General features: G+C 41.5%; 4 protein-coding genes across 4 annotated transcripts; 2 read left to right on the top strand and 2 right to left on the bottom strand.

The window, feature by feature from the left end:
- The first annotated feature begins 98 nt into the window (after window positions 1-98).
- On the top strand, window positions 99-4,914 carry LOC128714963 (hybrid signal transduction histidine kinase I-like). Its single transcript, XM_053809845.1, has 2 exons — window positions 99-269; window positions 3,394-4,914. Exons 1-2 carry the CDS (start codon window positions 99-101, stop codon window positions 4,912-4,914), a joined length of 1,692 nt encoding a protein of 563 aa, XP_053665820.1.
- Window positions 4,915-15,730: 10,816 nt separating this feature from the next.
- Window positions 15,731-22,143, bottom strand: LOC128713453 (tetratricopeptide repeat protein 14 homolog). The gene is made up of 11 exons (XM_053808314.1): window positions 21,852-22,143; window positions 21,632-21,708; window positions 21,415-21,540; window positions 21,072-21,280; window positions 20,455-20,667; window positions 19,980-20,386; window positions 19,614-19,892; window positions 18,297-18,508; window positions 17,939-18,207; window positions 17,736-17,869; window positions 15,731-17,319 (listed from the first exon to the last, which is right to left on the bottom strand). The coding sequence occupies exons 1-11, from the start codon at window positions 22,141-22,143 to the stop codon at window positions 15,731-15,733; spliced, it is 3,807 nt and encodes a 1,268-aa protein (XP_053664289.1).
- Window positions 22,144-23,630: 1,487 nt separating this feature from the next.
- On the bottom strand, window positions 23,631-24,281 carry LOC128712070 (GTP:AMP phosphotransferase AK3, mitochondrial). Its single transcript, XM_053806965.1, has one exon. The coding sequence runs from the start codon at window positions 24,279-24,281 to the stop codon at window positions 23,631-23,633; it is 651 nt and encodes a 216-aa protein (XP_053662940.1).
- Window positions 24,282-25,268: 987 nt separating this feature from the next.
- Window positions 25,269-26,581, top strand: LOC128715113 (lanC-like protein 3 homolog). The gene is made up of 2 exons (XM_053809994.1): window positions 25,269-25,440; window positions 25,521-26,581. The coding sequence occupies exons 1-2, from the start codon at window positions 25,269-25,271 to the stop codon at window positions 26,579-26,581; spliced, it is 1,233 nt and encodes a 410-aa protein (XP_053665969.1).
- Window positions 26,582-26,835: the final 254 nt, after the last annotated feature.

Raw genomic sequence — 26,835 nt, 5'->3', positions numbered from 1 at the left:
AGTAGCCTTTATTAATATATTTAGCCTAGAAATATCTAGAAACCTTTACTAATATATTTAGCGCTGTTTTGTTTTTAATCTTTAATTATCTCAAACAGATGGCTCTCAATATTGCTGTTCCGATGTCGGGAGTAGGCGATCTCTTGGAAGGATTCGGGTTGCTGTCGCCGATTTCCCCCGTGAGCATTGACTTTCGCATGAAGAACCCGCTATCACCCGTTGGAAGCGAATCCAGCGGCGTCAGTTCTTTGGATTTGGAAGATATCAAGGTGAGAATGCATCCTTTCATAATGTGTGTTAAATCCCATCTAAAACGCAAAAGAAAACTCATTTCGTTCATGTAATCAACAAATATATATATGCATGATTATGGGTAAATACTGAATTATGAAATATGGGTAAATTGTATAATTTAAATTTCAGGGGTTATTTTACAGCAGGTAACCTTTCACAGTTCTAAATGCAATAGTATTAGGTGGTACATCCGGTTTGTACAACCATTTCTAGGATTGGTTGGATTGGTAGGATTGCACATTGCGCTTATAGAATGTGCAGCTGCTTCTCAAGACATGCGTTCGATACCCAGATGAAAAAAATTGACCTATATACCTGAATAATGTAGCCATACCGATAGCTACCTGAATTTCTAAGAGCATCAAACGGGAACCCAAGAAGATTGTCCCTTCAAAAAAACAGCTGCACATTTTGGTCGCAGCGAACATAACCGACATAACCGTACTCTTTGCACTTTTTCGGTTTATCGTTTATCGCTCAGGTAAAATCAAGCTTAGTTATTTGAATACCTCCGTAGCATGTTGCTTTAGAATTCGACCAATTCGCAATATTTGTTTAGCTACCATTTTTCTATAATTAAGTATATATTGTATGGCGATTTAGAAATATGATGTATAATAATAAAACCTTACCTTTTTTGTTGGTTATGCTGCCATCAATCGTACATGCAGGCATTTTTAAGCCTCAAGCGTCTTGCCATCCTCGCTCGTTGATGGATTACAGCTGCGTAAGTGCAATCAACGAACACTGCAATATCCTTTGGGAGACAACACTGATCACATACTCCGCATTGTACACACGTTCCACACGGTCCACACGTTAGACACGGCCCACATGGTCCACACGGTCTACAGGAACTAGTAGACAACATTTTTGGTGAACACAAGCCTGTACCACAGATTAGATAATCGCAGCAACCGGCAGGATTACAGCTCATCTTCCCCAAGGTCGGCAAAGACGCAAATCACGGGTCCTTTTCGCTCGTATATATGGGCACAAGCAAATTGGCAATGGACAACCGTATCCACAGCAAAAACAGTTGGCGTATGGTCCTGATTTGCAGCAATAGGCCAGAGGATAGTAACAGCAACTTGGATAAACTGTATAAACCATTACTAAAAGAATACATTTTTATGTTTGGTTCATCCAGATGGAAGAATTAAGTCTTCCATTTACTTACTGATAGATCCTGTCGAATGTGGCAATGTAAATTTTGAATTGATTCACTTGTAATTTGGAAGGGTATCCAGTTGGAGTGGCGGTATCAAATCGAATGATGATCCAATTACCAGCAATAGGTTTCAGTAACTTCGTCAATGGTTGCTACGAAGTAATTTGATGTTCATGGAAAAAAATGCTAGGAATTAAAAGAATTGAGAAATTGAGAACGAAACGTATTTTCTCACCATACCTGAGTGAATTTATGTTCATTTTGCACAATTTCACGGAATTCCAGTGTTTTGCAAGGACTCCGCCATTGTTTATTGTTTGCATTAGTGTTGGATAATTCAGATTCAGATTCATGAATCTGAATGAATCTTTGAACTGAAAGAATGAATCTGAATCTCTATTTCAGAGATTCATGAATCCTCAAAGATTCTTGAATCCTCAAAGATTCATGAATCCTCAAAGATTGCTGATTTTTTTGCCAGTGACCTTTGCGTTGCCCTTTTATTAATCTCAACGTGTTAATACGTTTTTTGAAACTAAAAATATTTTAATAACAGGTTGGCTGATAAGTCCCCGGTCTAACAAAGAAAAACACATTTTTTTTTTGTCAAAATTCGATTTTATTATTCAACATAGTTCCCTTCAAGAGCGATACAACGATTATAACGACCTTCCAATTTTTTGATACCATTTTGGTAGTACTCCTTCGGTTTTGCCTCAAAATAGGCCTCAGTTTCGGCGACCACCTCTTCATTGCAGCCAAATTTTTTCCCTGCGAGCATCCTTTTGAGGTCTGAGAACAAGAAAAAGTCGCTGGGGGCCAGATCTGGAGATTACGGTGGGTGGGGAAGCAATTCGAAGCCCAATTCATGAATTTTTGCCATCGTTCTCAATGATTTGTGGCACGGTGTGTTGTCTTGGTGGAACAACACTTGCACAAAAGTTGTTTGACAAAAGACGCTCTGTCTCACAAACTAATTGACATACAGACGTCAAATTTTGACACGAATCATTTGAAGGTTGGTACTATATAAAAATAATATGCATTTAATACTAGCGGCGCCATCTATGTGTCAGACCGGGGACTTATTAGCCAACCTGTTAGTTCAAAGAATAAATACAATTAAATAAATCTTTGTTTAATTGCAAAGAAAATTGACATATGCGCTCTTTTATCTGCTGCCTTGATCTCGTGGCACTACTCTACCTACACCACATACCGTACTAATTTTCTGTTATTCGGAATCCTTTCAACTTAGGCGAATGACGGCGCTGTGCATTTTTTTACATTAGCTTATTAGCGGATTTATTGACGCCCCGTACATTCTTGAAAGTATAATCTTCCAGACTCCTAATAGGAATTTAAGACCAAGGCCAATTTATAGGGCATCGCAAAGTTACGGTCACTAGAATAAAATTCAGCTCGATTAGTTTAAGCAAATTAGCATTAAGAATAGATGCACTTGTTGGTGGATTGTCAATCTAGCATTAAGAATAGTTGCAGTTGTTGGTGGATTGTAGCCTCCTATGAGATTTGACATCTCATATTCAGAGGCATACCCCCTGGGATTGAAAGAGCGGACTGGTATCCACTTTTCTTTTGTTTTTGAATGTGTAGTGGTTCAAAGTGTCCGGTTGATTTATTCTGGATTCTCCAAGCGTAGAAAGTATTTGCCTTCAAACCCCCGGTTTGAATTTTCCAGAAATAAAAAAAACAAAAACTTGCTGAAACATTACATCCTGTTCGAACTTGTGGATTAATGTGAACTCATTCCATATACGGTTGAGGGAAGGAACGCGTTCTCTCGTAAGAAAACGTTCATAGAAGTCAATCAACTAAAAGAGCTAAATATTAAACATGGTAGTTTTGGTGGCGTAGGGGATTTGAAAAGTTTTCCATATTCTACTATTTCTTTACTGCTTTTCCAGAAACAAATGCCAACCTTGCTGGACGAGAATGAAGAAGACGGAACATCCGGTGCAGGAAATACGCCTCCAAACTCAGCATCGCTGTCCGCTGCAACGACCATGTCGACAACATCTTCCAGAACTTGTTCCACCTCTTCCTCCTCGTCGTCTTCGGCTTCAGATGACTATACCAACCAATTGGACGAAAATGAACCAAAATTATCTGAAAAATCAACCGAAAATAGTGCACCAATATCCACTTCACCTTCAGCAGAACTACTTGGATCCTGTGAAAAGGAATTGAACGAACCTTCGACTACCACCGTGGACGACACAGACGCATTATTATCGCTTGGGCTGCTGAACTTGACGAAAGAACCCAGCGAATTGCCGTTATTTTCGCCCAAGACTACGAAGGAACCTATTTTCATCTTACCGCGCCAAGCCATTACGTACAACAATCGCGACATTCTCGACGTGGGCAGCAATATTCGCCCGCAAGGTAGTGGTGGTACCGGGGAATTCGCATTCCAGTTTGCCGAACTACCGGTAACAAACAATATTCAGTTCTTTCTTCAAAACCGTTCCCAGTACCATCGTCTTGGGCCGTATGGTAACGTACAAGAATTTCGCATGGAAACGTGCCCGTGTTGTGATTTCCAGTATCCGGTCAATGCTGTTGGTGCAAACTCGGCTGCTGCTCCTCATAATCAGACTTGTGGTACCTCAAGCTTGTCTAACCTGAACGCAAATCAAATTTATGGCAATCTGCAACAACAACAACAGCAACAGCAGCAGCAACAATTGCGGCTCCAGCAACAACAGCTGCAAATGCAGTACGCCTATCGGTTCAACAATAACAACGGCAACTCTGTGTCGGCACGTGAATACAACATGTACCAACAAGTATCTAGCGGAATTGGAGGAAATGGCAATGCTGCAGGAGGGCTTCAGTCCTCACGGTTTAACAACGGTGCTTATGGATCAGGAAATGTTGGATCTTTGCCCAACGCTCAGAATGGTATGGGCGGATCGGGATCAAACGGTGGTTTCTTTAACAACAACCTATTGGGACGCGATCAGTTCAATCATATGGGACCGATGGGAATGCAGTATAATAACACCGGTGCCAATCATAAAGGCATTTCTCAATCGAACGGTACATCGTCACAATCATCGGGACTTCGTCCACAGCAGCAATACGATATGGTCCAGCAGCAGCAAAAACAATATGTTAACAACTATTCGCTGGGTTCCGCAGCTTCTAATTCTGTTGCCATGGCGGCTTCTGCAAACGCTGCTGTACGTCTGCAGCAACAACAGTCACAGCAGGCTTCTCACTACTATAAGAAAAGCTCATCGATGCGTTATGGTGTTGCGGGACCGGCGGGAGTCAACAACATGCCGTCTGGCGGACCATCTGGCTCTAACTGGAAAAATGCAATGGCTTCTAACACTGCGATTCAGGACACCGCGACCAAGCTGATCATGGAATTGAACAAAATGCAGCAACAATCCCCATACTATGTACCTTTCCAATAAGGAATTTTTAGGCTACAGGCAAACGCCATCAAAAGACAGTGAATCATGTTAAGGTATCCTAAAGAGAATAACAAACAAACAATGAAATAAGCCTCAGCAATATGGACCAACAACGACATACACACAAAAACCAGAATTGGAAACAACAAACCTGAGAAGATCAGTACGATAGCAGCAGCAACAACATCATCTCGCCATCGTTACCAAAGTTGCCAAAGCAAACAAGCGATTTTTTACTAACTTTCTTTATCTAGTTATAATGATGTTACACGGAGAACAGTATCTTGTTTTTACGTAAACGAAAAGAATTATTTAGATGCGATTTAAAAAAAACTGCTCAAATTTCCATGCTGCATGTTTATGGTACACACACTCACGTTACTACGAAAGCCTTCCTGCTAGTGCTATACTTCGAACCAATGACATTCTACACCATTTATTATTAAAAATGAAGAACGTTTTGCTGCTACTCTGAAGATTCGTCAACATTCGTCACGTTATTCTTTGAAGAAGAAAACAAAAACACGATCATTAAACGATCGAGCAACGGAAAAGGGATTCTGTCGAGATGCGAGTATTTATTCGAACAACCAAGAATCCTAGGCTGCGAAACATTTATAGATGCATCATCGTTGGAGCCGAAACAAGGTTCAGCATTATGCGAAATGGCTTACGAAGTCATTTTCACAAACCAGTGTGCGTAAGCAATGCGTTAAACTTGTCAAAAACCCCACCAGTAATATCGATCGTGGTAGCATAGTTTTGCGTGAAAATACGTCGTGATTTGGTAAACAAACGGCGCGACATAAAGGTGTGATACATTAAGGCAAATTGCCGGAGAGATAGGAAATTCAAACCAAAACAGCACAACAGAGACACGGATCAATAACAAGGAAGTAAAGGCGACCATCTGACAAGTTTTGTCGACATCTTCACTTCGTTCCCATCATGACTGGATTCGGATATAATTCCGTAAGTATCGTAGTTAATTTCGACTAGATTAAAGATAAAAAATGTAATAGTCATTTACGGTTTGCGTCTTGGCACCGCATCTCTCTGTTTTCCGATTAGCTTAAAATCTTTTTCTCTATTTCTCAGGTTGAAACGTTCCAGTTATATTCATGTGTGTCTATACATAAGCTCTCCAACATACCCGTACGAAATTACACCAATACGTGAAATCTTTATGTCACCCCGTTCATCGTCTTCATATACTGGGTAGTATCGTTTCACATTCGCCTTCAAAATCCGCAGCTTTGAGTCTCTGAGTAACTATTAGAAAATTAAGGAAGGCAAAATACTAAATCAAGTGCACAGACAGTGCAAAAGGCAAACGCGATTCAGAGAAAGAGAAGACACAAAGTATTCTAGCACTTCGCAGGTCTGTTTGCTATAGCGGAAAACACACAAAAGCCGAAGTCGAAGGCAGAGTTAGTGTATGTTTGATAGAAATGAAACAAAATTCTTCCCCCCGAGAGTAAAAGATACGCGCGGAGATAGAGAACGATGTTTTTAGGTTTAGATATACGAGAAGAATCCCCGCTACGAAATCACACAGTGATTCCCGATAAAAACAAAGTATTGGCGATATTACACCATGATAAATGTGAGTAATGTATAACAAAACACACACACACGCAGGACAAAATTTATTCATTTAAGTAATCAAAACGGGGCGGACGGATTCGCATGATGCAGAAACGAAGTAGCACTTAAGAACATTGTATGGGACAAGATACATTTAAATTTTCGACAAGTACACACGCGTACAGAGTGAAAACCGTAGCAAGGTAATTAATGGCAAAGGATGGATTAATTATTGTTGTGGAGCAAAGAATCGATTAGATAACAAACAAAGATATCGAAACTTACGACAATGCAGGAAACAAAAACAAATATTTTATTGATTAGTGATGCAAAATACATACGCGGGAATGGATTAATCAACGTTATATTAATAAGATAATTATTACTATATTTACCTAGTTGTACTATTTGGATTATCAGTAGTACTGAAGGTAAGGGTAGCTTTATTGGCAGTGAGCAGCAGCAAAACATCTGCACCCTCATTGAACCACAACCATCTCTTGAGGATTTTTCTAACTCTTTTAAGAGAGTGTTGTGGGTATGTGTTGTCGGACCGATGTCGGGATAGGCTCGGGGGAAAAGGATAACTTAAGAAGCGTTCCAATTTACACCCTAAAATCCTACGCGAATGAGACGTCGAGAGACGCGGATTCGACTGTCACTGTCTTAACCAATTTTCAATCACACAAACTGAAACACGCATCTACTACAAACTGGTGATAATTTTGAAACCCCCAAAAAAGCGTATAATATTAATATCCATTATCAGAGTTTTTAAAAATGGGTGGGAAACAGTTAGCATATACAGTTGCGCCGCAGTGTTGGGTTGTAGAATTTAATTCAAGCATAGTTATAACACACGCGGAAGCGGATAGTCTGAACTGTAGTTGTCTACGTTTTATAGTTGAAATAGTTTTACGTCCAGATACCGTGCCGGCTAGTAATAATAACACGAAAATCATCGAAGTCAGGCAACACAATGGATGATGGAATTGACAAACAAATGTATAGATAAACTGCGAGCGAAATTGTCCTTGCAAATAAATGAAGACAGGGAATTGAAGCAGAGAAGCATGTACAAAAAATAAACAATATCAGGAGAGGCCGCTACATTAAGCCGATATCTTGGCAACGTGCGATTTTAGTGCTGTTGGTTGCATATAGTATAAAATGTGATTCAAATCGATCGGTTCAAAGAAATGTAGTAAAATGTTAGGGCGACGAGGAGAAAGCGCGTGTCGGTAAACCAAGTAGGGTGGAAAAAGGAACCTTATCGTTATCAACGCTTGTTTGTGCTCACCATTATGTTATCTCGTTTTGTATCTTTTAATGAAGGAGGCGCACCTTTTTACTTATCATATGTGTTTTCCTTATTACTTGCTTCACAAAAGCAGAACTGAATACTGTTGAAATATTGTTACCTTTTCGTTGTTTCATTAGCTTTGCTTTTAGATTATTACTTTTTGTTTTGTGTACCACTTCGATATTCGGAAGCTCTCCAGCCCGAGCGATGCCACCTATTATTCCGGTATAGTTGATATTAAGGCAAATGAGACAGACAAGTTAAAAACACGCACCATGTGCTAATAGTTAATAATTACCACCACCATTATGCGTGTGTGTGCGTATACTTCCGGTGGGTTTGTTGGGTAACAGAGAGAAAATGTGTTTCGATTGGCCTTTTTAACCTACAAATCTAGCTCTTACACAGAACGAACGTTGGATTTCAATTGATTTTGGCTCTATCATGATTTACAATTTATGGTAAATGGAGGAGGTCATTTAGTTCGAATAATACAAAGAAACCAACATATCCTTCCAACTACAAATTACTGTGCAGCTTACTCACGCGATGCTCTATGTCAGTGATGCAGGAAGAACGTAGTCAGAATTCTCCACACGCTTTGCAAAATCGGGATAAAAACAAAAAAAGCATTACCGTAATCCATCCTCAGGTTTGAACGTAGTACGACCGGGAAACACATGCCGTACATCTGCGCACTATACTATTAAAAATTAAGACAGGAAACGCTAGTGCCACAAAACAGAACTGAACAATGCAAGTGTAAAATCAAAGGATGTGATAATAGTAGTAATCAGTTGGTAGAGACTTATGTTTTTTTTTTGTTGATATATTTTTCTTTTTCTTTTATATTAATTGCGCAAAATGATCGTCATTTGCTTGAATAACTCTTTGCCATCTAAATGGTGTTTTTTTTCTGGATTTTTAGGTTACCAAAAAATCTTTGCGTGTACGTACATTTTTTCTTAACTGTAGATCTCTATTCTCTCAAAGCGAAAAGCCTGTAAACTTTAATGAATTGCGTTAGCGTATAGCAAAAGAAGAAAGATGGCACGATTACGGTGTGTTTGTAAACCCACCCCCCCGCGATACGTAAGATTTAATAAAGCAGTCAATTCCCGCTTAATACTTAGCAATGTTTGTTGCCAAAGAACATCGACAATACATGCAGGAGCAATAATTCGTTCCCCATTTTTTAAGTCAACATTTTTTTCTCGCAATAACTCTACCATTTGGATTGTGTATTATTTAGATGTGCCTCGTACGAGAGTAACAACATTATAATTGAGTTTTGTAGACTGAACAGCCGGTGTCGAAATTGTGTATCCCATAGATGAAGAATAAGTATTTTTCTGGAATTGGTACTTAAAGTATATAATCAAACCATTAACGTTACGAGTAAACATATTTTGCGTTGAAATTATCAAAACATAACTATTTACCAAGTAAATGATCAATGATGATAAACATAATTTTGATTTCAGAACTTCGGAAAAGCTCTTCTTTAGCAGAAATGTTTTAAATTAATTTGAAATCTTTGCTTTCACACGCGATGAGCACAACAAAGGTATTGCATACAGGAATGGTCGGCACCATCTCAACAATATTGTTTAGCAAAGGCAATATAACATAATTCATTAAAAAAGCTAAACGTGAGTAATGAAGTATGACATGTTTTTGAGCAAACTTGTGTGCATTTTGAATGGTGTGAACGATGAATAGATAGGACAAGTTATAGGTGTAGGACACTTGTGCGGCACATGTAAGGCATGGGGAGATATCTTGGTCGTACTACCAAGCACAATATGGTTTAAAATGTAAAAAAGGATAAAAACAACAACTAAAAGTAAGATGAAGAAGGGAAGAAGGGAAGAGCTAAACACCATACGGGACAACGCAGATACAAGCGCAAATACTACTAGACAAGACAGTTCGAAGATCTCATATTGGATGCGTGTGGAGGTAGAAGGCATCACAAAGTAAACGCTATTTAATAAAAAAACACAACCTTAACTTAATCTAATAATTAACTTAAAGCGAAAGTGGTTTCTTGGGCAACTGCAAAGACAAACCCCCAATAAAAGGTAGATTGTTTTCACAAGTCCCCGGGTGGAATTAAAGTCAAACGATAGTATAGATCTTTACTGAATTATTTGCCAACCACACAAACACACACCATGTTCGAGTCAGTAGTAGTCCCTTAGTAAAAAAAAGACGTAACTATTATGAACTTAGTCGAAAGAATCAGAAACGAAAATAACAAAAAAACACCACATTGCCAATGGAAATTCGGATGATAATCAAATGATATGTGTCACAATTTAATTATTAACAGAAATACACAATAAAAGCAATTAACAAAGACCAAGCGCTTTTGCTCATGACGAAGCCCCGTGTGGGGCAAGCAAGGACACACCTTGAAATTGTTGTCTCTTTAACCAGCATAACCTTTTTAGGTTTTTCAATTTCCATTTTTGATAACTGAGAAGTAAATCATATCGAATGATGATATGTTAAAAACATCCGCGATTCGCTCCAGCAAATGAATGTTTCTCCAATTACTTTAAAACATAACATTTTAAGAGCAGTGCAAAGTAATCAGGCGCAAAGGGAGGGATAGAAAGTTAATCTTTTCGAAGCAAACATTATGACTGGACGTTAAGCATATTATAAAAAAAAATCTATTTCAACTATTTTTAGTAGTAGCAAAGCATTGGGGTATTTTTTTCATTTTTCTTTTGTGCTCGATACTTTGCTCGACTGTGCTAGTTTTCTATACAAGGATGCTAGAAGTTAGCTTACGATTTACATTCAAATGGATGTAGCTTTCGGTAGCTTGTCCCCAAAATAGCGTCAACTGAGCAAAAGTTTAATGTGATTTTGATTTACTTTCGATCTTTAAACACGTTTGTCCACTCTCTCATAATACACGCGTGTATTGGAATGACCATAACGCATACCTTGCAACTTCGTAAAAAGATAAGTTTGTGCTGAACAAAAAGCTGTAATGCAGCAGGGTGTCGTTTCGCAAAACTTCATGCATATACGTACAAGACTAAATTGAACAATAAATGATAAAAGAAAACGAAATACGATGATACCAACTCCTTCCAAAGCGTTAGAAGTGAAGTAAAAAGTTTGCTAAACAGCTAATATGTTGATTCGTTAGGAGAGAAGGTAAAGAAAGTATATAATACACATAAACTATCACCAGGTGTGTAACCATGTTCGTTCGGAACCGATTAGGAAGGATAAAAGGATAAATGAGATAAAATACACAAATGTGCAGGGCGTTTGTTGCACATTCTTTCGAATGATTTCTATTGAAATAGGATAACGAAACACAAAAGGCACACACATTCTCTAAATGCGCATGCTGGTATCTATATCTATCCCGGTTGCCAAACCGCATACCCCGCTTTGTAATGCGAATCAACACACTGTTTTTTCTACTGTTTTACTCAATCTCGTTCGCAATAAAATGAAAATGTATAATAGTTACAATTGTGTAAGATTCGTGGTTTTTGTTTACGTATGTGTATTCATCCGGGTTAGTATGAATAACAGCTTCTCTCTTTCTGATAACGACATAGCGCTCGATAGTATTCTTTGTATAGCGATGAGTGGACTTACTGTTTCGTATTTTTTTACAAGCAATCTTTTATCTTTCTCCCGTTTTAGATGAGTTTTTTTATAGTTATACCTTGGCAAAGAGAGATGGAGATCAGAAGACCGTGTCTTACAAGAGCGTTACAAACTGGAAAATTGAAAAAGTAGTTAGAAGCAGTGAGGAAATTTAAAGCGGAAATACACTTGTAGAACTCCGTACAGCACAGCATATGCACCCACACGCTGTAAATGTTTCGGCCAGTGTTAAAATAAATCATGTGTACAAGTACGGTGGTGTTAACTCTGACGGCTTAAGCGTGTAACCCACCGGCAACACTGATTCTTTCCGTTTAAAATCAACATAAGTACGCAATGAAAATAGTAAAAAGTAGAGTCCCGCTGTTAGGTTGTTCAAGCGCTTGTTTGGAATGTGAAACGACAAAACGAAAACCCTCCACAAAAAAGTAGTGGACACATAGAAGAGGAAAAGAAAATACGATGTTTTCTAACCAATCCAAGCAGCAAGTGATCATGAGTAGGAAATGAAGTAATGGCATATTTTATAACCATCAGTAAAACAGTGGGAGGGGACCCGGGGGTAGGGGACCCCCGGTTCTATATAGCGATCTAATATTCTAGTCTTAATTTATGCTACCTTTCGCACGGTGTGTTTGTGAGGGGTGTAAATCAGGAGGGTTGTCCTTTTCCCGATCGGTCCGGCATTTAACTGTCGCTTCCCGTGCTTTACTTATAAAAAAAAAAACACGAACGCTCAATCAAGTAGACGAAAAGAACGGCAATAGTAGTGTAATCGAAGGCGGCGTTTCCCTGGCAACCGTCACACTGTTTCTGATTACGAGATTGTTCTTTGATTTCTGGCCAAAAAGTAGTGACATACAACAATTAAGCAGTTTGCTAACAGAAGCGATGTAAAGGTGAAGGCTTAATTTAACATACGTTTTATTTATAATGTTTGTAATGTTTTGTTTTGTAATTTAGTGATGTTTATTATCATATCTAAAGTCTCAATATAATATACCGGTCATTGCAAGCATTGTATTTCCCCCCCTCCGTTTCCATTCCTCTAGTCGCAAACGGACGAAATTTGTAGGCTCGAATTACTCAACCTGTTATACATGAAGTTTAAGCTTAATCGTACGTTTGATATTCCAATCTTATTTTTTCTTTTACTAAGTGTGTGTATTATATGAGCACTTCTTTTTTTCTATCACTCAATTTAACCTCAATTTGCCATGATGTTTAATATTTTACTAATTAATGTCCTGTCCTTTTTCTGCGCGCCATCTTTTTTCACCTTATCGGCCTTATCGGCTGCCTTGCTTATTGAAGGGTTAGGTTGGGTAAAACACATATGATGTCAAAAGTAGAAGCAAAACAAAAAGGCCACACAGCAATGAGCAGGACAAACGTGTGCAACAAGTAGCGAATAATCCTTTGTCTATGAATTTTAGAAACTGTTGTGTTAATATTGTGTCCTTTTTTGGTTTTTATTTTTAATTATTCATTATTGCTTTATTTTACGGCATTTTTTTAGCAATGTGTTTTCGTTTTCTATTTTCCTTTTGATTTTCCAATGTAATGCTGCGTGTTGTGTAATTGTTTTAACTAAGCTGTATCGGATGGTGTATTGTTAACGGTTATGCAAAAGTGTGTTATTTGCACTAAAGGAATACTCTTCCATACGAAAGGAAAGAGAATAAAATGAAAGGTTTCGATGTGTGTTTGTAATTGGCAAGCAATCTTGCAAAATAATTTGACGGTGGAAAAACGGATTTAGCCAGACCAATTGCCTACGTTTTCTATAGCAGCTTCACGTTCTCTTTGTATGTAGTAAATAGGAAAACCGTAAAATAAACCCCGAGTTGCAAAAAAAATGCAAGAGAAGAAGGTAACCAGTTGATAAAAAAAACATCGGGAAAATAAAGGGAAACGACTTATTAACTACTAAACACGAGCGCAAAAAGCAAAACAAAAACAAAGATTAACCCCCGCTTGTCGTAACAAGTGCTGAATAAGACTAACTAGCAAAGAAATATGAAAAACAAAATGAATAACGAAACGAACAGAATCGATCGATTTTTTATTTCTTTTTATCTGCTAGGACAAACATGATGATTTTCCCAGTACCAGTTAATGTTGCCTTAAGTTTAATCACCGTCACACAAATACACAACCATGTTGGGATTTTGATTGTAGTCGAAGTCGAATCAATTATCAATTCTTTTTACTAATGTTATCTTTAGTGTGTACTATTATCGAGAGCGTTATACGTCGTAGTAGTAAGTGGTAGTTATGAGTTTGTAGCGAATTAATGTTTCATTTTTCACCCCTCACTTACATACATAATACTTAAAGCAAACAAGCAAATAAAAAACAATAAAACAAAGTAATATATATGTATACAAAACGCAGGCAAACGTAAATACATAAGTGGAGCAGCAGAAGCACGACGAGAACAAGACAATTGTGCGTTCCACACCACAAACTAGTAGTCACCGCCGCCTCCATCGATAGGAAAAGTTTCCCACTAGCATGATATAGACACATTTGGTGAAGAGGAAAAGTGTTCGCTCACACATACAAAAACCCCCTTGAAACGAGCCAGAATCGCAAGTGAATCCAGAAGTTTCTGCCCTCTTTGCCAATTAGCAGCGGCTGCTCTAAAATCGCGTGAATCGCATTACTTCCAGACCTGCGTGGGATCTTGGAATAGTAGGCGTGGGAACTGAAAGCTAAACAGGGTTTGTTACCATTCCTCCAAAGAAGGCACTTCTGTTCGATCTTAAGTATAAACTTTTACGAAATTTAATCTCTCTTATGTTTTAAATTTTTTTCCCCCTTGGTTAACGAAAAATGATGTATTAATTACCAAAGTGTGCCTTACTTCAATTGAGTATACTGGGCATATGGTACACAATCGTCATGCGTTTCCTGTATTGTTTCTGTTTTTAGATGTACAATTCGCAGAGCAATTTCAAAAGTATAGTTTCTTTTGAGTATAGATCATAGTTTCTTGTTAGCTAAATTCTCTCAGGAGTTTTCGTTTTTGTTTTGTGTGTGTATTTGCTGACTTCAATTCTTTAAGTCAAATTGAATTTAATTCGTTGCCTCCAATGCTCCTATAGTATGGTGAAGACTACCAAACTGCATACGATCTGGAAGTTGCGATAATGGCACAGGAAAACAACCACAACTCATAATTCGGCCGGTTACAACTGAAATCCAATCAAGATTAAAAGAATATAGAAAAGATATTCGAAATTACACTAATTCGCAAACGCAAGCTGTAGAAATAAATAACGGCAGAGAGTGCAGAAACTTCGAAACAAGACACTATTAAAGTTCTGATTAATTGAGACTGTATATTCCATTGTGATATAAATGAAGTAATACGAAAAACAAACAAACAAACAACACTAAAGGGAATGAAACAATACAACACTAAAAGAAATCTAGGGAGAAGAGAAAGCGCAGACAAATAGCGCGATGCACACATTAACACAACTTAATTACACACATTGAAGCAACCCCACCATCGGGCGGGTGACAACACTAGAAAACACATTAATTTATTGCAAATAAAATGGCAAATGGTAAAGAATTTCACAAGAATTGTAAATGCGATGGTCATTGTTTTGTTTTCTTAGAACGTGTCCGAATAATGAGCGGAGCTCCTCTGATATTGTTACGATGGGAATCACTGTTTGAATGTGTATTTACAACACTATGATAGATCCTGAAGATCTATCACACCACACCATAGATAGATTAGGTGAACCTGAGAAGGCACATGAGGCACTGGATGTTGGGCCACTAATTCTGTTCTCTGATATTCAACGCGATAAAGCCAAATGAATCTTTCCATAACGTTTGCCAACTACTGATCTAACGATTTACCGGAGACCAACACTACATACACGATTTCTTTCTTCTTCGAAAAGGCCAAACGCTTTAGATCGTTTGTAACACGAAACACTGTACAATTTGTATGATCAATTCTCCTTTTATACGCTATGGATGAAATTTTGGTTCTTTATTAAAATGAGTACATTAAAGAATAATTGTACTAAACTGTACTTATTTGCGCTCGTTCGGCATCACAACGAATCGCTCATGTTAGTGGTTATAGACGTCCCAGTTAAACTTACACTTTCCCCGATTAATATGGTTCTGCAATTTATGATTCTTCTACTTTTATTTTTCTTTGTGACATTAATACCGCTTTATTACCAGCAATGCGCTTATTCAAATCATCCTCCAACGAGAGGCCGTGCACTTCACTTTTCTTCCGACACGTTAATACCCACCAGTTTTTTTGAGCAAGTCTTTGTTGCGCTCCAACATTTCCTCTTTACGTTCCTTGCGTGCTTTAGAGAGCATTTTCTCTAGTTCCTCCAGCGAAACATCGTCCGTGACAGCTGTCGAGGATGCCGCAGCATTGTTCGAGTGCGTGCTGGCCTCTTCCATCGCGGAATCGTCTGCTGCGTCGTGCCGCCGTGTCTTCTTTTGATCGCCTTCGTTCGTACGATCGTCGGCCCAGCGTCCTTCAATGTCATGTGGAATTTTGGTCGATCCACTAGAACGCTGGCTGCCGGCTGAAGATGAGCGGCGTTGCCGCGCTTTGTCGGCACGGGCTGTTTCCGGCGAACTGTTGTTTGCAGTGTCGGCTGCAGCGGCAGCACCACTGACAGCAGATGAGTTTAGATCCTCCTTCGATCGCTTGGACGAATCGCGTCCCTCAGATCGTCGATGATGATCGCGACTTCCATCACGGTCACGCTGATTATCGCGACTGTCTCCCCGACTACTGCCACGCCGGCCAGGCGGTGAAGAGCGCTCCCGGCTATCTCCACCCCGCTGATGTTGGCCCGCCGTTCCACGGTCACGGCTATCTCCGCGTCGGTTGTGATGGCGCGAACGATCATCGCTAGGGCTTACTGGTCGACGATCGGGTGATTTGCTCATGCTGCGACTGTACGACCGCTGGAACCGTCCACGGTATCGTGGCCGGAACGGGGGTCGATCACGACCACCACCGATTCCGCCGCCACCGCGATTTCCCACGAAACGGTTGTCCCTGAAATCGCGGAAACCTCCCCGTCTGTAATGGCCACGTGAATTATTGAACCGATTGCCGCCAAACGGACCCATACGATCACCGCCGTAACCTCCACCGCCACCACCACCACCCCGACCACCACGGTAAATTCGACGATCAAAGCGACGACGTTCGAAGCTACGTGATCGCGACCGGCTGCGTGAATAACTGCCAGAGCGCGATCGACTGAACGATCGCGACCGTGATCGACTGAACCGTCGCCGGAAACTGCCCGACCGCGACCGGCGACGCTCGCTGCGAGATCGCGAACGTGACCGCGAACTGCCATATGTTCGGGTGCGCGATTTACTGCGTGATCGGCGCATCGGTGGCGCAGCCGTCGGTTCGGGCGGTTTCGAGCCAGCGGTGGATGGGGTATCGGCCGTTGCTAGGCGGAAGTTACCGAACTTGTCCAGCACCACCGGGCCAGACTTAACCGGTGGCATCTGCGATGCAGTGGTCGTGGATTTTCCCTTATCTGATGCTCCACTGCGATCATCGTAACGGCTGCTGAATCGTCCAGAACCGCGGTCAGTATGCTGTTGTGTTTTAGGAACCGTACCATACGGTGGTGGTGGTGCGCTGCTGCCACCAAGCGAATCTTCATCCGATTCATTGCTGAACGGATGCTGTCCGATCCCCGCTGTCAGTGTGGCGGTCATTGGGACCGCTTCTTTCGTAGGACGTTTGTCCTTGTTAAACATCATGCGCCATTTGCCATCCTTGCCGCTTTCGTCCACACTAGCCGCTGCTCCTCGATCGATGTCTAACAAATCAGTTGGTTTAGCTGAAAGCACATATGGACAACATCCATCAATTATTTATCTCTACATCTTCAGACATGTGACAATGTATGTATTAACAATGTGACTGATTTTGGTAACAAAAAAAAAACGTAATTGCATGCATTTTGCTTGAATTCTATCCTAATCGACAGGAAAAAAGATACCACTTCGTCCTGGAATTTTCATCTTTAGATACTGATGCACCTTAAGGTGCTTCGCTACAGGACTCTGTTTTTGTACATCCGGCGCACATAAAGTGTCTGTAAAATAATGTCGGTCCGGTATGTTGCATGCCGTTAACTCAAACTACAAAATGAACTGACCTACTGTTAGCTTCGTATACAAAGATGAACTCGTATGAAAGAACACTCAAATCTGTACATTTTTTTAAATGCATACGTTAATCCACTAGACTTACCTCTAGAGGTTCCGGCACCTCCACTATTATTGCCGGACCCGGCACCAAGAAGGGCGGACAGAGCTTCTGCAACCGATCCACCGACCGATAGTTTCGAGCCAAGTTCATCCAGGACAGGGAAATTTTCAAAAATCCTGCAACACATTTATACAAATTAGTATTGATCATTCCGCTACCTGTATCGGTGTGCATGTTGTACGCACTTCAAAGCTTCACGTAGTTTATCCTTGCCCGAAGGCCCATCATCGTCGCCACCACTCTTGTCCTTTTTCTTCGATTTCTTCTTTTCATCCGACTTGCGCTTCTTCTTACTTTCCTTCTTTGCCTTTTTCTCGTCCTTCTTCTTCTTTTTCTTCGATTTGTCTTCCATCTGTTTGCGCTCCTTCTGGTACTTGTTTGCCTCGGCGACAAATCTACGAACCTTTTCCTCGTAGTTCTCTTCGTCCCGGGGCATTTCTAAAAACTTGCGCACCTGTGCACACAATTCGGGAAGAAATAAATAGGAACCGAAACACTTAGTATAATGCTACGGGTCTAAAAAAAAGATGTCGGTTTTGTTACCTTTTGTTCATAATCATCCATTCCCGATTGGCCGTGACCGGAACCGTGCCCAAACATGCTGCCCTGACCTCCGATCGGGTAACCGACAAGTTCGCCTGGTGCTGGACCGCTACGCCCACCGGAAGTCATCCGTTTGCCCAGAGGCGATACGGATTTCGGTTTCTTATCGTTCTTCGAGCGTTTGCGCTTTTTGGTGCGCGAGCTGGATGTATCTGAAAAAAGGAAATTAGGAAGGAGATGATAAGACGGGGTAGGAGAAGCATTCGAAGGTAGATACACCCTTTCATGGCAATAATGGTCAAACGCTTTGTAGAACACAACTGAAGGCTCGGAGTTAGGATGATAGGAAGATTTCACGAGACGGGCACACACAACGATATGGTGGTGTGCAACAATCTTACTAATTATTCTGATGCATACCACCAAATTGAATCAAATAAACTAAACCGGCAATCAGTGATAAACTGTGTGTTGATCAGGAAACAATTTCTGTTGTATCTCGATCTTGCTGCATCAGATGTAATGCACCCGTTCAATGTATTGTACCTCTAAGATTTGCATGTCCATGGAATAGCGGGCAGGAATAACTGCTGAGACCTGGTGTCCTACAATAGAAAGAACATTCTCGCGCATTACATCCCGCTTCTGTTGATTGATTGTGCAGCAGCTGCATAAGCGGGTGGAAGTCTTCGTTTCGCTTCGTTTTACATGTTTCCCAATGGCGAAATTCTTTTCACACATCCTCTTCACGTTCTTATGTGTCGGAGAACTGTTGCTGCGCCAGTGTAACGTGTTTTTATCAGGTAAAATTATCCCGGAAGATTTCAACACATGAGGATAGACCACGTCACACGGCCACGGCAACTGATATCACACCATTGGTCGAACGTCTTGTAATGCTTTTCAACAATAAATTCATCTGTCTCATCATTTGTTTGTAATTTTTACAACCTAAAACATACGAATATAGCTGCACTGTAGAATGGATCGTAGATAGAAGTAAGCGATAATAGAACTTTGGGGGAAAAAACATAAAAGTAGCAATTTTGAATGGCACAAAGAGAGCATGTATTGATGTAGAGTTCATTCAAATTGGCAAGCTAAAATAATCTTAAACGAAAAATATTTATCAATTTTGATAATACACGATTTTAACGTAATTCAAATGGTGATAATAGATAATATTTATGCAGGATCCAGGATATTAGAGTTTTGGGAAAATGGCCAAAAGTGTGTACGTTCGGACGGACGTAAACCATGAGCACATTGCAAGTTGATTTTACATTCGCACTAACACACTCGGGTTTCATTACCTACCGGAACTGGTCGATGATGCGCTGCTACTGCTGCTGCTCGAGTCACTGCTTGAATCGCTACTATCCGAGCTAGCAGAGCTGGAGTCACTCGAGCTGCTATGGTGCTTCTTATGCCGCTTTTTGCGTTCCTTTTTGCTCTCTTTCTTACGATCCTTGCGCGAGCCATCGTTGTTATCTCGCTTGCTGCTACCGCCACCGTACAAACCGCTCCCATCAACACCAGATGTGTCCGGTTCCTGTTTTTTGCGATCGCTGGACGATGGTTTTACAATATTTAATGCTGTAAAGTTGAAAATACATGTACACACGAATATAGTATCAGTGTGCAAGTTGCTACCATCCTGAGGTCATGATCATAACCACTTACTTGGAATTTCCAATTCAGTCGGTTCGACAATCTGTTTGCCGGTGAATGGTTTCGATTTCAAAAATTCGAGCGAATTCTGTGCCTCCTCATGGTGCGGTATAATGTTCAGGCAGTCCTGGTACGCTTTCTTTGCTTCTTCGAAGCGATTTTCTTCCTCGTAGCTACGGCCCAGCGCCACCAACGTTTCGCCCATGTACTTACGCGCGTTTGCATGCGAAGGATTCAGTTTGAGTGCCGCTTCAAAGTCTTCGACCGCCTTTTTAAAGGATCCACTGTTGGCATACAGTGCACCACGTGCCACCAATCCTTCGACATTGCGTGGATCCATACTCAACGCTTTGTTGAGACATTGGAAGGCTTCCGCGTGGCGCCCTTCCTTGAAATGCTCAATTCCTTGAGCAACCGATCTGTGCAGACCACAAAACATAAAATAATTCAAATTTTATGCCAGTTGTCAACGAGTAAAACAACATACCTAAATGCCCATTTGCTGTTTTGCGAGTTTCGCAGTTCTGCGGCATACTCCTGTGATGGATATCGCCCCTTTAAACTGGACATATTCGTACAGTATTCGCTACTGCTTAGTCCAACCGATTCATACAACTGCTCGATGCACGATGGATCATTAAAGGATGGCGATTTTTCCAAAAACTCCCCGTAACTTTGGCCAATCCGCTGCGAAGTTAGGCTGCCGGAAATAGAAATATTGAGAGATAAACAGGAATTATGACAGGGATATTCATAAACGAACGCTTTTCCTCATCCGAACTCCGTTTTCTGCATGTGCGGCGAATATTCATCACTAAAGTGTACAATCGTGGGTTTTACGCGTAACTAACATACGAAAATACGTGTGAATTAAGAGAACCTGTTTGTTTTAGCTATTTCCCCCGAATAAGTGTTTAGTTCGTTTCACTGACTGACACTTTGGTTCGGTTCACCGGTTATTTATTCAAACTTAAATCATGCGCACTAAAAGTTTATTGCTCCTATCAGCTGCTGCAGACCGGCGGCTGATGAAATCTTGCTCTTCTCCTCTTGTTTCGCGTCACCAGAGAAGCATTCGCTGCATTCATTACAGAACGCACTTACTTGTAAAGCTCCGGTAGATCCTCCTTGGTAAGCAGCCCGTACGCAATCGTTTCCGGTGCCCGACTGTCGGGGGTGCGTTTCATCGAACAATTAAGGCGCCGAACGTCCGGTGCGACATCGATCACCTCGCAACAGATCAGATCATTTGGAAAAAATCCTTTGGAAGGACGGTGGGCTGGATAGATGAGTTCATTTTTCGCTATAGTACCCTAAAAGCATTGCGAAAGCATATTTAATCATTTCAAAACTGCTTCCGAATGAAAGGCGAGGAGGTTGCCTATGTAAAGTATAGTTCCGGCGATGCAGTGTACATTTTATGCAGATTGCTTGGTGTCATAGTTACCTTAATAGATTTGTTTCGTACGTAAGATGTTACACTGCCAACTATAAACATTGGTCTAAACAGAACTCCGGCAAAATGCTTGAACATTGTGATTGAGCCATACACTACATCACCTGGTTGTACGGTCTAAAATGAAAAGGCGACGACGTTAGATTGATCGGTAGGACTCGTACTCCCGAGACGATCTACACATGAAGAGCGTAAATTTTCTCAATACCTCCAGCAGTTGAATTGCGCTTCCAGCCGCATCCGTATCCAAGTAAGCATCCAATGGTGGTAGGGCAAAAAGATTACCTATAATTGTAATTGTCAGCACGGTCAGTGCCGACAGGATCGAGCGTTTATTCTACGTGTGCATACATTTTTAACCGAAAGTTGTGCAGTACGGTTAAACCTCCAACAATATACCTTTTATTGTTTTCGGCAGCAACACTTACTTTGTTTGTAATCACGTTCCGGCTCCCCGGAAGCGGGTGGATAATATCTGTACAGCGAGTTCGCATTTCGCACTATGAACTGTTGCAGTTTTAAGCGTTTGGCCCGTTCCTGAAGAGTAAAGTGTTTCTGTCGCGCGTTGTAAACGGCAAAATCCAACCCATTGTCGATACCGAGTAGCTTGTACAGCTCGTTCGGCTGAAGCTCGGATTCCCATATTTTCTGTAATGGTTTTCCATGGTATTCAACCGTCCGTTGGATTAGCACACGGTTTAGCGGCAGCTGTTGACTCATGCTGGATGTTATGCTCATGTTATGCTGGATTTTCGATTTCTTATCTATTGCGGTACACAATGTGCATTAAATTGCGTCTGGCAAACGCCACGCTGATGTGTCGCCGGGCGGGGTGTTTTCCCAGTTTGCAAGCTACGGTTCACAAAAATTCACTTTCATAACTCTTGACACACTTCAAACAGACGGGCTGGCTGTGTTCGCCTTGTTGGTCTAGCCACGAAACAAATGAGGGGTTCGGTCTTTGCGGTATATCCGGCGTTTTGTTACCCTAGCACGAGCTTTGTCTAGTGCGGTTCTAAAAGGTTAGAAACAATTTATAACGCATTCGACCGATGGTATTGCCGGCAGAGAGAAAAAAAGACCTCACACATTTTTTTCCGGAAGAAAAAGATGGCTGACTATTGTACGAGCACGACGGAATTGTTTGTTCAGTTCTAGGGTTCACAGTTCTAAACTATAATTACCTGCGTTTTCTTCCGATACACAGAGTTGGCCTATTTATCGTACCCTACGCCAAAGATGTCCTGTATATCCTAAAATTGTTAACTTCACCGTAGAAAAAGATCCATGTACACACGCACGCACCTTAAGTATCGATGTGTGGAACGTTTTACTTCGCATTAAACTTCGGCGTCTGCGGGAAAACGCAAGCATTGCCCAGAGGACGTCTTTTTTGTGCCACCATATTGGAAAAAAATTGACAGCGTTGAAATGAAGTTTGGCTGGTTTGACAGCAACGTCTCAATAGGTATTATACCAGTTCAAAATGGTCAGTAAATGCAGCAAAAACATAAAAAAAGTGACGAGGTGGAAATCTATTCTCAATTAAGCTGAAATATGTCTGTGTCTTCTTCTTGGCATCAGCATACGCGATTTGAAATATGTCTATGTTCCTCTTCAGGTTGCGTCCCTGACGAGCACCCTTCCTCACACGTCCTACTTACAATTACAACCAAAGGTAGTCCGCAGTATCGTACTAGGAAAAATTGCCATATAAGATTACCGGACGTAGCATAGCGGGGATCAAATGTTGGAGCGTTTAATGGCTTGTTCGAATCCTACTGGAATTCCTGCTCAGAAAATGATGTGTGAGTTCTACAAACATTACTGGACAAACATGAACTGTTACGATGATGAGACTGTACCTGTTGCGAAGTCCGACATAAAGTATGTCGCTTTGTTGAATAGTGAAGATCCATATCACCAAAAACAATATAAGACACACAATCATATTTCCTTTATTCCGGTTCTTTCTTCAGTGCACATCGAACACCTTTCCCCATATAATCTTCCGCTCTTTTATTTAAAATTACTTTACAATTGCTTATTGTCGCCGCAGAGGAATTACAATGGAATTACTTTTCGAGGTGATATTGGGATATAACGTTATCGTACACTTTTTTTTTATCTTATCTACTACTGTGCAGTTTGTTTGTGCCGGTATGTTTCGGTGGAAGTTTGGCGATACACTTTGGAACGGTACCTCTTCACTGTACCTTTGTTTCGAGATATTGCTTCACATGTGGCCATATTTCGTCTGTGGTGCTTCCCTTGAATGTGACCAACACGCCCTTCTTATCAAAGTATTCGTTTATTGGGCGCGTACACGCATCGTACACTTCTAAACGCTTCCGAACAGCCACCGGATTATCATCCGGCCGTTGACTAAGCGGTTCCCCGGTGACATCATCTAGACCCGGAGTCTTCGGGTCATTAAACCCTACATTGTATACTCGTCCGCTAGGCAAATGTACCCAGCGACTCTGAATGCGTTCGATGATCACATCGAAAGGCACGTCCAAATTGATTACGGAATCGATCCGTTCCTGGTTCCATAGATCATCCGCTTGTTCACGCGTGCGAGGGAAGCCGTCCAATAGCCACGAGGAGGATTTAATTTGTTCGAGTTCATTCAATATGCACTTTGTTATGTAAATATCCGGCACCAGCTTGCCCTCCCGGATGTACTTGTCGGCGATCAATCCCAACTCGGTGCGCTTCGCGATGTTCGATCGCAGCAAATCACCACTGCTGATGTGCTTCAGGTTAAACACTTTCACAATTCGTCCCGACACTGTTCCTTTGCCGGATCCTGGTACACCCATGATGATTGCACGAAACAACTTCCCACTAGCCATTCTGGTGTGCTGTTTTACTGGAAAACTATTACCAACTACAAATTATGTACAAAAGCGCGATCACCTGTCGCACACCGTACACGATTGGAAACCTTTTTAACCAAGCATGGTTGTCGCTCAGTGTCATATGGCTCGCTTTTATCAGTGCACTTTGGAACCGATGTCGCTTTCTCGTGTGCTGCGAAAGGAACAATGTTTTGGTTTCGATCGCGGATGTGATTAAACCGATTCACCCATGCGCTATAGGGATGCTGTGTTGAAGCCATTCTTTTGTTTATCAGAACTAATCAGTAATCTTGGTTTGACAAAGTAAGGTTTAGAATTTCACAAAAATAAATAAATTAAAGATTCTTAAAATCTCCGAAAACAATGAGAAAAATAAAGACTGAGCTGCGAATTTTGTGTATGTGCTTGAATACCCCATAAATATACATAACTAATTTTGAACCTTTCTTTGTCCATAGTTCACAGTGGGATGTTCTAAACGAAATAGTGGACCTCTGTTACTAGAAAATATAATTTGTCCATATTCGCCATGGCAAGTTTCCAATGCTCTATAGTTTCGAAATTAATTGCTTCCATATTTAGTGGAATGTTTCATGATTGAGCTTCGCGAACTATCTTATTTATATATTTTATTTTTAGACAAAAGCGTTGGAAGAAACGTCACATTGGAATTGATAGACGATGTCCGCAAGCTCGGCCTATGTGCAAAGGTGACTGCAGTGAAAAATAAAAACAAAAACGGAAAACCCAGAAAAAAGGCAAACAGCAAAGGAAAGCGGAGTAAAAACGGGATAAACGCTGGTGGCTGGAACGGATAAAGTTGTGCTATCTTTTAGTTACAGGTAATGGTAGTGTGTGTCCGCGTACGAAAACCGGTCAATTAAGGATAGAGTGCGGGTACACTCCGTGAATTCAACAGTTTTCCATTGCATCCATCGACATCCGCCTCTTTTTTCCAGCCACCGCATCATTAATATCCCTATGGGCACTAGATACTTTGCAAATCCGTTTCCGGATTATGGTGGCGGGCCAATACAGCGATGCGATGACCACATCAAGGGATTAATACAGTCCTACGTTAATTTGATAGTTGAAAATACCAAACCGGACCGTAACACAGACCAACGCGGTGACCTATACGTGGGCGATGCGGGTAGAGTAGCACCGTTTTGCAAATTGTTTCCGGTTTTTGGAGCCAAAAATTGATATCCCCTTTTTCGTGATTCGTTTTAGGCATCGCTTATATGTTCTTGAAGCTGCACGACGCGGGCATATTCGGACAGGAAGCGTTGCAGTACGCCAAGCAGTACATAGTAAATGCCAAAGCACTGGCTGCACGGTACGCCGGACGACCGGAGGAACGTTGCTCGTTTCTGTGTGGAAACGCGGGCGTGTACGCGGTTTCAGCGGTCATTGCCCATCGGCACAATGCCAAGCAAGAGATGGATGAAGATTTGCGTTGCTTTGCGACCGGCCTTGAGGTTTGTAAACGGCTCGACTTTAACAAGAATGGCAGCGATGAGATACTGTTCGGGAGAGCCGGCTATCTGTCAGGAGTCTACTGGCTGCACCAAACCATCGAACGTAAGCTCTTTTCCCAGGAAATTCTCACCGTCATCTGTGCCACCGTCCTCGAAAGTGGCAAACGCCACCGGAACGGTCTTCTACCTCTCTATTATCAGTGTTACGGGGACGATTACCTCGGAGCCGCCCACGGTACCTCGGCCATCATGCACATGCTACTGGAGTCACCGTTGCAGTTGAACCTGTGCAGTGTGGAAATGTCGCTAGTAAAGAACACGGTCGACGGGTTGCTTCGGCTGCAAGACATTGAAGGTAACTTTCCGACCACGCTGCAGGATTGTGTGAGGCGCACACGCAGCGAATCGCTCGTGCACTGGTGCCACGGTGCGGCTGGAGTAGTTTATCTGATGGCCAAAGCATATCTGGTGTTTCAAGAGCAGCGCTATTTACAATCCTGCATCCGGAGCGCGGATCTAGTATGGCGAAAGGGATTGCTGCGAAAGGGGCCCGGCATCTGCCATGGAGTGGCAGGCAGTGGTTACGTCTTCCTGCTGCTCTATCGGCTCACATCGGACCCGAAGTATCTCCATCGGGCGTTGAAGTTTATGGAGTTTCTAACGCACGAGGAATTCATCCGCAACGCACGAAATCCGGATTGCCCGTTCAGCTTGTACGAGGGTTACGCCGGGACGGTCTGCTTTCTGATCGATCTGCTGCGCCCGGAAAAGGCCGCCTTTCCGTTTATGGATGTGTTTGAAAAGAAATTCTAAATTTTTGAATATGTAGAACTATTTCCCGGACAGCAAATGCGCTCCTTTGGGGCGCCTATAGCTCGGTGGGGCCGTGTTAACGATCACTAGAGTCGTCTTCCTGCGAGGAGGTGCACGTGGTGACGACAATTTCACATTCGTCGGTACATCGAAAAGAGCATTGTAGGCATTGAAAGGAAGCGGTAATACACACGTGCTCGCAACGAGCCAGTAGAATATGTAGCAGCATATAGAAATCATGGCACAAAAAAAAC

Source organism: Anopheles marshallii, chromosome 3, assembly GCF_943734725.1.
Source record: "Anopheles marshallii chromosome 3, idAnoMarsDA_429_01, whole genome shotgun sequence".
NCBI classification, from domain to species: Eukaryota; Metazoa; Arthropoda; class Insecta; order Diptera; family Culicidae; genus Anopheles; species Anopheles marshallii.
This window is presented reverse-complemented; position numbering and strand designations above follow the sequence as displayed.

What these genes read in the sequence shown, in the direction of transcription:
- LOC128713453 (XM_053808314.1), bottom strand. Translation starts at nt 22,143, where the DNA reads ATGAGTCAACAGCTGCCGCTAAACCGTGTGCTAATCCAACGGACGGTT. An exon ending in GGAACGTGATTACAAACAAA is followed by an intron (nt 21,709 to 21,851) that starts GTAAGTGTTGCT and finishes TTACAATTATAG; the next exon opens with GTAATCTTTTTGCCCTACCA. An exon ending in GCGCAATTCAACTGCTGGAG is followed by an intron (nt 21,541 to 21,631) that starts GTATTGAGAAAA and finishes TTTTCATTTTAG; the next exon opens with ACCGTACAACCAGGTGATGT.
- LOC128714963 (XM_053809845.1), top strand. Translation starts at nt 99, where the DNA reads ATGGCTCTCAATATTGCTGTTCCGATGTCGGGAGTAGGCGATCTCTTG. An exon ending in TGGATTTGGAAGATATCAAG is followed by an intron (nt 270 to 3,393) that starts GTGAGAATGCAT and finishes CTGCTTTTCCAG; the next exon opens with AAACAAATGCCAACCTTGCT.
- LOC128712070 (XM_053806965.1), bottom strand. Translation starts at nt 24,281, where the DNA reads ATGGCTAGTGGGAAGTTGTTTCGTGCAATCATCATGGGTGTACCAGGA.
- LOC128715113 (XM_053809994.1), top strand. Translation starts at nt 25,269, where the DNA reads ATGGGCACTAGATACTTTGCAAATCCGTTTCCGGATTATGGTGGCGGG. An exon ending in CCTATACGTGGGCGATGCGG is followed by an intron (nt 25,441 to 25,520) that starts GTAGAGTAGCAC and finishes GATTCGTTTTAG; the next exon opens with GCATCGCTTATATGTTCTTG.